The sequence below is a fragment of the Panthera onca genome, chromosome Y (genome assembly GCF_046562875.1).
Source record: "Panthera onca isolate mPanOnc1 chromosome Y, mPanOnc1 haplotype 2, whole genome shotgun sequence".
Classification (NCBI taxonomy): domain Eukaryota; kingdom Metazoa; phylum Chordata; class Mammalia; order Carnivora; family Felidae; genus Panthera; species Panthera onca.
The window spans coordinates 7,855,934-7,869,539 of NC_138358.1; the positions used below are offsets into that span (position 1 = coordinate 7,855,934).

Here is a 13,606-nt window from a genome sequence, read left to right on the forward strand (position 1 = left end):
TCACCAAGGACACAGCACCCCTCTGGGATCAAGGGTCCTGGCTGAAACCCCCCGAGTCCTGGCCACACTGTACCAGGACCCAATGGACCAATTTGGTCCCACTGTGCAATCCCCTTCCCTGCCTTTCGGCTCTGGCCTATACAATAAATCTCCAAATAACAGGTCTGTCTCTTCCTCCTCCTCCTTCCAGGCTCTTCCTGCCCAAGAAGGCAGGCCTCTGTGCACATGGCAACACCGGCCCCACCCCAGTACTGCACCTCTCCCGCACACACAGAATCACCCGGGCAGCGGCAGGACAGTCACACTCAGGTCCCTTCCTCATCGTCCCTCCTCAGGTCCCCATACACACACACACACACACACACACACACCAAAAACAGAAGGGTTTTTAGCTTCCTGTATGTGTCCACATAAACATCGTGGAAACTCTTCAAGGCTGCCACACGTTATCTCTTCCTCAATTCTCTCCGGGGCACGTAGAAGACAGGAGACTCATCCACCCATCTCTTCCAGCACTGGTGGCGTCCTCCATTGTTTCTGCATGGGCAAAGATAGAAGCTCTGCACGATTCACGCCCACACAGATGCAGAGCACCTGACGCATGTGGGCACACGCAGACACATTTGCGTACACGCGCACACACGCGCCCCCACGCAACAGACACCAAGAATGATACGGGATATTTGCAAATACATCCCAGATGGTGTCACTCTTGTGCCTCGCCCTTTTGCGATCCCCCTTGCTTTCTCACCCAGGGATTCATTTCCAGCCCCCAATGGCCTTGGACCAGTTCTAAGAATGGCTGTCGGGGTGCGGGAGGACATGGCGTGGTGGGGCACATGGAAGGAAGTGCGAGATTCTCACCACAGTGGCGCCTGGGGACACGGCAGCTCCTGACCCAAAGACTGGCAGGCAAATCCAGACTGAAGGAGCAGGGGGAAGCCCGGGACAGGGCGGACATCCACGGGGAGCATTTGGGGTGAAGCACTGCTCCTCCCGAGTTGCTCTCCAAAGCCCCAGCCCACAGCACAACTGCATTTGGTTTGCAGGCTTCGAACCTCTGTGTGTTTGCAGCTGAGTCTCTGCAGGTCCCCTGTCATCCTCCCACCCTCTCCCCATGCTACCTGTGTCCCTGTGTCGGCGGACCTTCCATTTCCAAGCCAATGTGTGGCCCACGTTCCCTTGCCCATACAACACGCAGGTCAACACACCGCATACTGGGGTTCTCACCGACACGTGAGCACGTCAGATCACTGTCTTCTGGTCCCTTCCTCCCTCAGGTAGTACTGCAGGGGATTGGGCCACAGGTCCTCGATGATGATCTGGAAGAGGACACAGGCCGGCGCCACATTGGGCATAGCCCACTCTCCTCTCTGGCCGGGGGCCACCCACATCCCCACTGCTGACGAAGGCCTCAGGGGCCCCACCTCGGCAATCCTGTTCGCCCCTGGGCAGCTGTGCTCACACAGCCAGTTGAACAAGTTAAGGCTGGTGGGGTCATGCCTGCGACTGGGAGCTCCACGTTCATCATCCCAGAACCACTGGACTGGAGTGGAACGCGATGTCCTGTAGCCTGCAGGAAGAGAGGATTTGAGGAGCAAGCTGATGGCCTCCTCCCCACCCACCTGCCCCTCCCCCTCCCCCTCCCTCCTGCCCCTGATTCATGCTCCTCATCCCCCTGCCCCGCACCATCATGGGACCCACACCCTACCAGCAAAGCTCAGCTGATACTCCTTAATGATCACTGGGTTCCGGAAGTACGGGTTGGCCCCAAAGAAAAACATCACTCTGCAGCGGTACTTGGGATGGCCCACTTCTTCCACCTGCCGTGAGCAATGGGACAGGAGGGGGCAAGTGTCCTCCCTCGGGGTCCTGAGCTACTTGCCTGGCTGTGAGGGTGAGCACCTTTGCCTCACCCTCTCCTGCCCAAATCCCACCCCCGACGGGACGGCCCCCAGCCACAGCCTCCCCGGTCTCACCTCCAAGTCGACCACGTAGCTGAGCACGTCTTTGTCCTGGGCACCGATCATGGCCGACAACTGGGGGTGATTCAGAATCTGTGCTGTGTCAAGGAGCTGTGCCTTCAGATGCTGTGGAAACAGACACAGCCCCCCTCCAACCCTCCCAGGCTAAGAGCAAGGGACTAGATCACGGCATGTGCAGAAAGACCAGGAAACACTAGTCCCCACACTCCTCAGCCTCTGCAGATGCATCAGACCCCATCGACACTGGGCAGTCCATTGGCTTCCTGTACCTCCCACGCTGTCTGCACACAGCAGGGAGAGACTCCACTGCCTGCACGCCTCACAGTTCCTTCCTATATCTGACCTGTGTGGGCTGCCAGCAGCCCATCATAGCTTGTGATGTCGGCATGTGCTCTGACCCCTCCTCACGGCTGGGTTTCTTGGCATATTCCCGTGAAGACCTATGTTGTCACCAGCCTCCTGAGTCCAGATGGAATAACATGGCTTACAGGAACCCGACTGCACACTTACGCTGCAAGCAGAGGGTGTGGGAGGGAGAAAGAGATCGAGAAGCACGGACGAGGAGGGCCGAGGAGGGAAAAGGATTAGACACAGTGACACGGCCAGTCCGGAGAGAAAGACATGGGTGGGACCGAGCCGGAGCCTGAGGACAGAGAGGGAAGCAGGGGTGGAGATACCAGGAGAGAATCCTCTGTGTGTGTGTGTGTGTGTGTGTGTGTGTGTGTGTGTCAGGGTCTGAGGAGGCAGCTTGTACCCCATTCGGAGTGGGTCTCAGTCGTCCTACTGTCTGGCAAAGGGGCGTGGCGTGGTTCCACTAAAGGTCACGAGTGTGTGTCTGAAATGCTCTCTTTTGAAGGAACTGCTAGGAAACGTGCACAGCCTGTGAATGTGAAGGTGGGTGTGCGGCCTGCGTAACTCTCCCATTTTGCAGCGAAATATTTCCTTGCCTTATCTGCTCTGAGTGAAGGCTGCTTTGTGCTACCCTAGCTCTGGTAGCATGGGGACACATGGCTCGTGTCTGCAAGTAATATTTGAGACAAGCCTGCAGGCCAACGTTGGCGGAGACCTAGAGGAAACAGACCCAGTCACCAAGTCCCCCCATCCCCAACAACCGCCCCTGTCCAAGGCCTTACACTGGATCCCAGACCACACCAACCCAGGGCCAGGGACCATTCCCCAGCTCTCCTCTCTGGGGGCCATCGCCCTGAGGCACCCTGCTCTCAGTGCCCAGCCCTCCTGCACAACAGCCCCCGCCATCACCCACCAGCACAAGGAAGGATACCGCCTGGGCCCAGAAGCCAGGGATGTGCTTGATGATGGCCCTTCTGTGATCCAGGTAAGAAATCTGCCTCCGAAGAATCCTGCGCTTCAGCCGCCATAAGGCCCTGGAATCCTGGGCATTCCCAGCGCTGATCTCCAGCTGAAGACGCTCCAGTGCTGCCAGCGGGTCCTGGGCTGAGGCAGGACGCAGCGCTGGCTCTTGCTGCTGCAGCGGCTGGGAGAGCTGGGGCCCCTCCTCCGCCTCTGCATCTGCCTCGCGCTTCTCCTCTTGCTCCTGAAACTCCTCCTGCTGCTGTCTCTCAACTTCCACCTCCTCCTCCTCGTGCATGTCCTCTGCTTCTGGCTTGGCTTCCTCAGAATTCTCCTCTCCAGCCACCTCATCCTTGGTCGCCTCGCCGTCCTCTTCCTCCTCCCCGATCACCACCTCAGCCGCCACCATTCCGTCATCCAATATCAGCACCAATTCCTCCGCTGGGCTTGCCACCTGTATCTCACACCCGGCCTGGGCTTCCTGCACAGGATGGGCGCTTGCCGCCCCTGAACCTGGGGACTGCGGCCAGCCCACGCCCTCCAGCGCCCCTGCATTCCCGCGGGGCCGGGACTCTCCACCTTTCGCATCCGGGACGATCAGGGCCCAGGGTCGGCGGGAATCTCCGCTTTGTCCGGACCGCGACACGCTGGCCATGACGCTCGGCCCCGGCCCCAGTGTAGCTAGGGCAGCCTCAGGACAAGGACAGGAAACGGCAGCAGGTGGGGGGAGCCTTGGCCGCAAGACCATGAGCTCCCTGAAGCCTCCCGCCGCAGCCCGCCAAAGTTGAGCGCAGGCGCACAGGCTCTGGGATTTGAGGACTCCGCATTGGCTGTGGCTGCTGTGGAGGAGGGGCCGAGACAGAGGCAGTGAAGAGTGTGCGCATGCGGCCTGGGGGCGAAGTGGTTCCAGGGCAGGTCAGGCCAGCTGGCCAGGTTCGGGGAGCAATCAGTTGCAAGACAGCAAGACAGGGTGCTGGCCGCCAGCAAGCGCGCGCCAATGACCGGTCCAGGCTCTGGAGCGAGTGCCAAGGTGCCAGCGTGGCCCCCGTTTGCCGCATGTCCTCTTCAGCGCTGTCACCTTCCAGGCTTCACTTGCGAGGTCCCCGGTATCGCGCAGTGTGTGGTCGCTTGTACACCCTTTCCCCAGAGGCCTCACTACGGGCACCAGAGCGTTCAGCACAGGATCGTCCACGCCGTGAGCCACTCCCTGCTCCGTCCCTTGCCCCTTCTTCATGAAGCTGGGGCAAAGCCTGGAGAAGTCCTTAGTGTCACGCCTACCGGGGCCACATGGCCGTCCGCACGGTATCTCCTCCTTGGCCGTCAGGCTGAGGGCGGCGGTAAGGTGGGTGCCCACCCAGAACCAGTGACACCCACCCTAGACCCACCCCACCGCCATGTCCTTGCAAGAAAACAGCTCAGTAGACCTCACTGCACTGCAATTCAGAGCAAAGAACAACCCCCAGAGCACCATCTGCCACTGGTGCCCTACTGATCTCCGTACAGAGCGCCAGGGAGATGGGGTAGTAGTAGGATTTAGCAGCTTGCTCCGGTCCTGAAATCTAACCTTCCACTAAAAGGAGGACGACTCCAACCACGCAGGGCACGTAGGGGCCCTTCACCGAGAATTGCAGACTTGTCTGTGTCTGTCTCTGAGAAAGCCCTGTGCCTGCTTTCACTAGTACACGCGAAAGCAGACGAGTTCCCTTCCCATTTCCCAGGCACCAACAAGAATTCTGAAGAAGCATGCACCCAGACACAGAAGGTCCACTGAGAGAGACAGCGAAAAAGAGACACACAGAGAGACAGAGCTATAGAGGGAGAGAGAGAGACACGTGCAAGCAGAGCAGATGAAGGAAGGACGAGTGGAGGGGAAGACCGGCCTGGAGAGGGAGAGTCCGGGGAGATTGGTGGGAGAGACGGGGAGGAGGAGCAAGACAAGAAGAGACAGAGGGGCACCTATTACAAGGAAGACAGGCGGAGACAGGGGGAGGCATTAGTGATGGAGAGGAGGGAGACGAAGACAAAGAGAGCTGGAAGGAAAGTGGGAGGGAGGGACAGGAAGAAGACAAGGGAGGGGGAGGTAAGGAGAGGGTAGGAGGAAGGAGAGCAGGGGCAGCCGAGGCGGAGACAGGTGGGCTGACTCTGAAGACAGGGCAACTGCAGTGTGCACTTTCACCTGGTGAAATTCACCTGTGCAATTTGCACAGAGACGAATGCTCTACAGTGGTCAGCCCTCAGCACAAAAGGCACCGCTCCCACCTGGACCTTAAGGGCAGTCTGAAACGATCGCTGAACGAGAAGGAAGCTGCAATGAGGTCATTCGGGGTGAGGAAGAGGGCACCGCAGGGAAGAAAACAAGGACCCGTTCCCCACAGGGCTGCTGGAAGCCCTGCACTTACCAGCAGGAGACAGGAAACGGGACTGCCGGAAAGACACAGCAGAGATTTAGGCACAGCACATGCGGGAAGAAATCACGTCCCAAAGCTCGGCAAATTCAAGCAAAAGCAGAGGCTGCACATCCATGAATGTCAATGCTTTCCGAGTGGAACCAACGAAGTTCTCACAGATGCCCAGGAAATGTGCTCAACTCTGAGGCCCCCTCGCCTCTGGCAAGCTTCTCATCCAAAGCGACTCATCACAGAGAAAGGGTGGACCGTGAGCAAAAGAGCCAAGGTCTCCTTCGGATCCCCGGACGCAGACAGGTGATCCGCCCAGTAATTTCAAGCCAACGTATGGTGATAAAGGTTACCTTCCACCACAGTGATGGAGGAAACTCGCACCCGAGGGGAGGACAATGAGTGAGAACCGCATCCCAGGCTGTAAGCTAAGGACAGACCATCAAGCTGTATTGGAAGGTCACGAGACCGTGACTCAAATGTCTGTACAGACACAGAGCGTCTGCAGAAGCACGAGGGCTGGATAGTTGTAAGCAGGTAGCAGGATTTCTAAGTCTGGGCTGCCTGTATGATACGAAAGGCTAACACGTGCAAGCAGAGCTATGCCCATGTGATGCGGATCAGCCTCCTGAGGCGGTACTTTGTACCCTGTGGAGGACCTGGGAGACGCATGCAGGCGGGCTCCTTGTGCACCTCTGCCACCAGGCACACATGTGGGAAATGTAGGGCCAAAGGGTTTGCCGCCGGGCTTAGTGTGGCTCACCCTTCTGCGGGTGCATTGAGCATCAGTGCAGAAAGCACTGGGCTCACTGAAAGAAGCCAGCCCCTGACAGAAGCACAGTGGTGGTGAGCCCTGCCTGATGGATTCCTGAGGAGACTAAAGGAGTTAAAGGCATGCAGTCCACCAGAGAGTAGAGTGGTGCTAATCAGGGGAGGGTGCGATGAGGAGGTGTCGGGGCTCGGGTGTGAAGATGCAGTCATGCCATGTGCATGAGTTCTGGAGATCTAACTTGCACAGGGCAGCCGTAAGCAATGCTTCACCGCCTCGTCAGAATTCTCAGAGGCAAGTGCTCTCACCACAAACAAAGAGGGGTCGCTGAGAAATGTCCCGGCGAAGGTGGCTGGACGGAGCGCTTGCACGTGAAGGATACGGGCACATCCGTCACTGCCCGTTGTGTCCCTCAGGCACGCACTAGTCCTGGTGGACTAAGCTGAGCTCAGAACCCAGCAGTCAAAGGTGTCAGCCTCGTTCCTGCAGACATGAATCAGACTCCCAGGTAGGACGTAATGGACAAATTAGGGACCAGAACACACAGGAGGCACACGGAAACGAGACACACACTGGCAGGGGGAAGTCTCTCCCAGCCAGGAACATGCCACGTGGCAAAAGAGTAAGTGGGAAAACGTTGCCGGTCCGCTTTTCACAATTTACGCCTGCATCTGCAACGTGCAGGCCAGTGACGTTTGAGCCCCTCGGGCGCAAAGGGTTTGAAAACAGAAGGACAGAAAATAGAGGTGTGACGGAATGCTCACAGCAAGCCAGCTGCATTTGGGGACATTAACTGGCTGGCAGTGAGTGCATGGCCAATCCTCTGACGAAGGTCCTACAGGCACGGAAGGATTTCTGGCTCCTGGAACATAGAACAGAACACGCAGAAGCCCCTCCACCTGACAGCAGGACAGCAATTGGATCTGTCAGTGGAAGAAAGGGTTTGAATGCAGAGGGAAGCACACTCAAGCGCAGAAGCATACACCAAAGACAAGACAGGCCACCAGAGCCACAGCTGACCCAACACACAGGTGTGCAGAGACGAAGGCGGTTACACGGGTACAGCTGTGCCCACTTAGGCCAGGCAAGGAGGCATCACCAGAGAGGTGTCGGCACAGGCAAAGCCAGGAAAAGACACAAACACGCCAGGGCTCACTCAGGGAGACAGAGGAGCACAGGCAATGCGAGACATTTCCTGTGAACAGAGAACAACGGGACGATCCCGACAGGCCAATGAGACACGCGTGGTTCAGAGACATGGAAGTCAGAAGGCTCCTGAATTGCTGAGGGTGTCCTCTCTCGAGGGACAGCACTCTGGAGCCCACACACGCTGATGTTGGGGTGGAAGAGGCCGCTGGGCAGCAGATACAGTTGTGCAGGGGGTTTAGCAGCTCCTGGACCCTAGGGCTCCCCGGGGAGAGCTGCGGATACGGGAGGACACCCGGGGATGCCGGGTGTGCAGCATGAGGGCTGTAATCCCTCGGACACAGAGCACCGAGGCCTCTGCCCACGGACCTCAAGTGTCCACACTTGAGGGTTTGGCTCTGGGTGCCGTGAGTGTATTCCACACCCACACTTTGTCCGTACCTTGTCTTTGGGACAGGCCGGGCGCAAACGTCACCCTGGCCCCTAAGGAGGTATTGGCTGGAGATATTAACATGTGGGGGACCCTGTGTTCACCTGTCCCGTAAAGTGTTCCTGCTCGGCAAGACCTATCAAGTAACGGCCTGCTTGTGCAGAAAGATGCCCCAAAGGGCCCAGCCTCATGACCACTGAGGCCGTATTCCCACTGCACAATCACTGGCCATACTTTCTTTGGATGTTCACACCCAAAGACTCGGGTCAGCACTGGGAGCTTTTCCAGGGTACCCTGACATTTACCCATCAAGCAGCTGAGAAGACGTGCCTCTCCAGCCAGTGTGCAGACAGCAGCGAGAGAAAGGCCTGCCTTCCCTTCTAGAGAGTGCGACAGCCTCTGCCCTGGAAGAGGTAAGGCTTGGTCGCACAGATCCTCAACTCCACAGCGTGCTGACACCCCGCTGACCATGTTGTCTGCATATGATAGGGGCAAGAGGCCTCCATGCATTGGGACTGCCCACGCCTTCTCTGGAATAGACCCACTGCAGAGAAGGCTCTTGTACTGCAGAGCTGTGCAGTGGGGATCCTGGGGAGCTTGGGCAGCTTGGGAGACAGGAATATTAGTGTCGGGAGGTCAGTGTCAGGCACGCTGTGCTGGGGGCCGTGGTACATGGGGATACAGAAGAGCCTGCGATGGACAAGGCTGAACTCTGTCTACTGCACTGCTCGCACGGTGGAGCTTTTGCCCCATCCCTAGCACAGACATCTCTGGCAAGCAGCCATCTGCTGTGTAAGGAGTATCCCAGCACTCACGTCTTCGCAGGTGAGGCTCGTCCCAGTCCTTTCTAAGCCCCAGGCCTGCCGGGGACCTCTGCACAGAATGCTAAGGCCTCACAAGTCCATCGTTCCCTATGTGGCCGAGGCAGCCTTTGTCCTGGCACTCAGGCAAAGGAACACAGGCTGCCTGGGACGAGGCGACCTCCCTGAGCGCCTGCTGGTGTTTGCACTTGGGAGTCTTCTCACAAGTCTCACATGGCGTGTTGGACACACGGCTTAAGCCTGTGGACACAGAGGAAGAGCATCACCCGACTCATCACGGCTGATGATGAGAGGGCAGAGGGCACACGGGAGAGGCTGGCGTGTTCGTGCCCTTGAAGAGCCCCACCTCCCCGCGACCCTCCCCTCTGTTGGCTTGCAATCTGGGCCACCCATTCGTAACCAGAGGTCTTTTCAGAAACAGCAAAGTTCACACAAGTGAAGCGGTGTTTGGGAGGCTCAGCTTCAGGAAGTGGAACCAGCAAAGTTGGCTGTGATTTTGGAGTTGCGTGAGACTGTAGTGGGCTGTTTTCTCTGCAGTGTGTATGTTGTCCCTGTCAACTCTGCCTGAAGCAGAACTTCTTCGGTCTTACCCACCCACTCTGCCTCTGGTCCCTCGGTTCCTTCCCCTGGACACCAATCTTACAACCTGCTCACAATCCCTCAAATATGTGTGGCTGGTCCTGAGATCCTGACCTTGTCCACAAGACAGTCTGCATTGGTAGACGTCTGAAAACCAGAGGGTAATCAACCCTGGGAATTCCTCCCTGTGTGGCGGTTCAGTCAACATGACTGAGGGTGTCCCCATGCGGGATTCTGGGGGCACCATCATGGACATGCCCAAACCCTGAATATTGGACATCCCTGGCCTGTGCTGGCCTCTCCGTTTCCTTGAATTTCCTCATTTTCACAGGAAAGCTATGAACCTGGGCACTGGCCTTTCTCTCAGGTTTGTGCCCTGGCCTCCCTCACCCAAGTCCCCATTGCTTCAATCTTACTGACCTCACATGCAATCCCAATGTGTGACCCATCCCTACGGACAATGTCCTACGTCCCGCCCTTCCTTGGAACTCCAATGTGCAGGCACAGAACACTTACACCTCTGGACAGCCGCATGTATACATGGACACGCCCCAGAGCGAACCTGAGAGGAAGACACACACAAACACTTCATGCTGTTTATCTCCCATTCTATATTTCTTCCAATGTATTGGACCCCCGCCCTGCGCCACGTGTCACCACCACCCTTGTCCTTATTTCATGGCCAGGAGAATCTTGTGGACCATCGGTGAGCATCGGAAGGGTTTCCACTGGGGTCGATGAAGTGCGACGCTCCTTCATACTCTTCTCAAGATCGTGCATATCCCTGGGATATATGGGTGTACACACACACACACACACACACACACACACACACACACACACACACGAACGGTGAGAGTCTTATCTTGGCCCTGAGTAAGGTTGCTTGAATGTTTCCAAACGGAAAGTAGGATGGGAGGGTGTGATAAGCTGTGCCAAAGCTGACAAGGGGATCCAGAAGCCAGACAACATGTGGGATGGTGGTAGGAGGCCTGAGGGTGGGGTTCATGGTCCGGGAATGACAGTTGTCACCGTGCTATGTGATGAGCCAGCTTTGGTTGTCCCGCTTTGCTCATTCTTTTTGTCTAGCCCCCTTCCCACCTTCAGGCTCCCCAAAGGGGCAAAGCCTCTGGGACACGTTACTTCTTAAGACTCCCTGTCTCAGGCTGATGCCCTTTTGATCTGGGGTCACCTCCTGTGCCGCTGTGAGTCTCGGTGCCTCCATGCAGAAGAGAATTGTGCCCTGGACCCCACGACACACATTTCCGTGCCCACACCCTTGGCTGCTCACCTCTTTCCCTCTCAGTTCTCTCTCCTGGGGCCTCCTTCATCTTGAAATACGGCAGGGGGTTGGGCCAAAGATCCTCTATGATTATCTGGTAGGGGAGACAGGCCAGGCCTCAGGTAGCTATCCCACGCAGTGGGGGAACCCATGAAAATCACCTCCCTTCCTTGTTACAGGGCCCCACCTCAGCAATCCTGCTAGAGCCGGCAAAGCTGTGGTCAGAGAACCAGTTGAAGAAGTTGAGGCTGCTGTTGTCATGCCTGCGTCTGTAGGCCTCCTGTCTGTACCTTGGGTACCACTGGATGGGACTGGAATGAGACGCCCTATACCCTGCAGGAAGACGCGTATGTGAGAAGGCGCCAGAGAACTTATCACATTCAACCCTCCACCCACTGCCGCCCATGCAGTCAGTGGACACTTACCATCAAGGCCTAGGACATACTCCTTCGTAACGACTTCATTCTGGAAGTAGGAGTTCTTGCCAAAAAACAGCAGGATCTTCCGGCATTCCCTGGGAAACTTGTGTTCCTCCACCTGCCGTGGTACAGTGGGGCAGAAATGTGAAATCTTGTTCCAGGAGACCCGCCCTCCCCTGAGGAAGGAACACATCACTTCTCCCCACCACCTCCCCTCCCCACACAGCCAGCCACCCACACCACCTCCCACTCCCAGGCCGACCTTCAAATTGGTCATGTGGCGAAGCATGCTTTCATCGGGCTTACTACTCAGGGCTGACATCTGAGGGTGGTTCACAAACTGCCGCAGGTCAAAGAGCCTTCAGGTGCTGGGCGTGAGAGAGCTCGAACCAGAGAACCAGTGTGGACAGCATCCAGGCGTCCTCCCCCCGGGACTGGCGTCCTCCCCCAGGGTCTCAAGCCCTCCCCGCAGGCTGCGTCCAGGCCCACGGGGTCTCAGGATCGCGCAGGGCTCTGCTAGACACGCACAGGAGGCTGTGCATGCCCAGACGCCCGCAACCACGCCTAGCTTTGTGTGCTCGTGAGGACACTGAGGACGCTTACTTCCACACAGCCAGACAGCACACATCCGGTCTCGCGCCGACCAGTGGGCATTCACATCGCCTTCCCCGCAGCAAGATGCTTAGCGGGACCCAGAAACGTGCCCCCACGCGGCTTTGTGTGGGAAGAAGCCCTCGGTCATTTCCCCGACCTGGCCTGGACCTCCACCGCCACTCCCCACTCTCCCAGCGCTGTTTCCGTGCCAGGTGCGACGTAAAGCACACATGCCTCCCCCACCCCGGCACTGCCCTCCTCCCACACTCATTGCAGAGCCAGGACCACCGGATGGGATCACGTTTGCACGTTCCCGGCCACTGGAGCGTGGCGTAGCTCCAGTCCCTGTCCTGGGTTCCTCTAAATGTCACCTCCCTTTCCTTCCTCTTGCGCAAGCCCAGCCCCCTCTGGACCCTCCACCAGCAGCAGGAAGGATACAGCCTTGGCCCAGAAACCTCGGATGCCCTGGATAAGGGCACCTCTCTGCTGCAGATGTCGCTGCCGCCTCTGCCACATCCTGAGTTTGAGTCGAGCGTGCTCCCGGCTGGCTTGTTTATTCACCGGCTGTAGCTCTATCTGAAGGGCCTCCAGAGCCTCCAGAGCCTCCAGTGGGGAAGGGCAAGGACGGAGGCCTGACTCTACCTGCTCCTTCTTATCCTGCTTCACCTGCAGCTCCTGGGCTTCTTCCACCCATCGGCCTTCCTGCTCACTCGGCTTCTGTTCCTCCTCCTCCCGCTCCTCCTTGTCCTCCTTGCCCTCCACCTCCTCCTCGCCCTGCTGCTGCTCCTCCAGCGCTTCCTTCTCCTGCTCCTCTTCCTCCTCCGTTTGCAATTCTGCTCTCCCTTTAATGGCTCGCACGCCTTCCCTTCCTCCTCCTGCTCCTCCTCCTGGTCCCCTTCCCCTGCCACTGCCGCCGCCAATGCCTCCACCGCCACCGCCGCGGCCGGCGCCGCGGCCGCCGCCGCCGCCGCCGCCGCCGCCGCCGCCGCCGCCGCCGCCGCCGCCGCCGCCGCGCCCGCTTGTATACCCTGCTGCTCCTGCTCCTCCCCTTTCATTTCCGCCAACTCCTCCTCCTTCCGCTCTTCCTCCTTCTGCTTGGGCTTCTGCTGCTCCTCCTCCTTCTAATCTTTTACTCCTGCTGCCTCTCCCCCTCTTCCTCCTCCTCCTCCTCCTTCTGCTCTTCTGGTCCTGCTGCTCCCCCTCGCCCTTCAGGTCCTCCTCCTCGTGAACATGGACCTTCTCCTTCCCCGGCTCCTGCTCCTCGTCCTCCTCCCCCTTCTTCCTCTGCTCATGCCCCTCTTCCCCAGGCGCGTCCTCTTCCGCGGCCGCCACCTCAACCTCCTCCTCCGCCAGGCCCCACAGCGCCTCCACCGCCACTATGTCATGCACCAGCGGCACCGATATCTCGCTGGGGCCGCCCACCTGCCTCTCGGGTCGGGCCTGGCCTTCCTGCACAGGCTGTTCGCTTGTGGCCTGCAAGCCTTCGGCCTGCGGCACCTCCGGCCCTGCCGGAGACCCAGTGTCCCCACGGGCCCTCGTCTCTCGACCGCCCCGTTCCCGGTCGAAGGCGGCATGGGGCCTCCGGGCATCCCCAGTGTTTCGGAAACACGAGTCGCGCAACATGCGGCCCCGGCCCGAGACACCAACTGTGGCTCCTACCGACGACGAAGCGGGAGGTGAAAGCACGGCCCCCCTCCCCAGACCCAGTGAGCGGAGCCCTGAGGGCAATGGCTGGCAACTCGCTCCCCCTTCCTCCCAGAGCCCAAAGGTCGAGGGGGCGCATGCGCATGCGCATGCGCATGGTGCTGTACCCAGGATGCCTCGGCGGTGGCTATCGCTATGCCGATGCTGCCTCGGAGGCCTTTGTGGGGAGA

The 13,606-nt window shown here is 58.6% G+C and overlaps 1 protein-coding gene across 1 annotated transcript; it reads right to left on the reverse strand.

Moving 5' to 3' along the window:
* Positions 1 to 1,250: 1,250 nt before the first annotated feature.
* Positions 1,251 to 13,355, reverse strand: LOC145715007 (testis-specific Y-encoded protein 1-like). The gene is made up of 6 exons (XM_081794594.1): positions 13,065 to 13,355; positions 3,268 to 3,471; positions 1,980 to 2,057; positions 1,712 to 1,823; positions 1,428 to 1,573; positions 1,251 to 1,322 (listed from the first exon to the last, which is right to left on the reverse strand). The coding sequence occupies exons 1-6, from the start codon at positions 13,353 to 13,355 to the stop codon at positions 1,251 to 1,253; spliced, it is 903 nt and encodes a 300-aa protein (XP_081650720.1).
* Between the last annotated feature and the right edge of the window lie 251 nt (positions 13,356 to 13,606).

Bases quoted from the DNA above. Each gene is read 5' to 3' on its own strand.
- LOC145715007 (XM_081794594.1), bottom strand. From the start codon at position 13,355: ATGTTGCGCGACTCGTGTTTCCGAAACACTGGGGATGCCCGGAGGCCC. The intron at 1,574-1,711 runs GTAGGGTGTGGG...CTCTTCCTGCAG, and splicing joins GTATCAGCTGAGCTTTGCTG to GCTACAGGACATCGCGTTCC. The intron at 1,323-1,427 runs GTGGGGCCCCTG...GTCCTCTTCCAG, and splicing joins GGGCGAACAGGATTGCCGAG to ATCATCATCGAGGACCTGTG.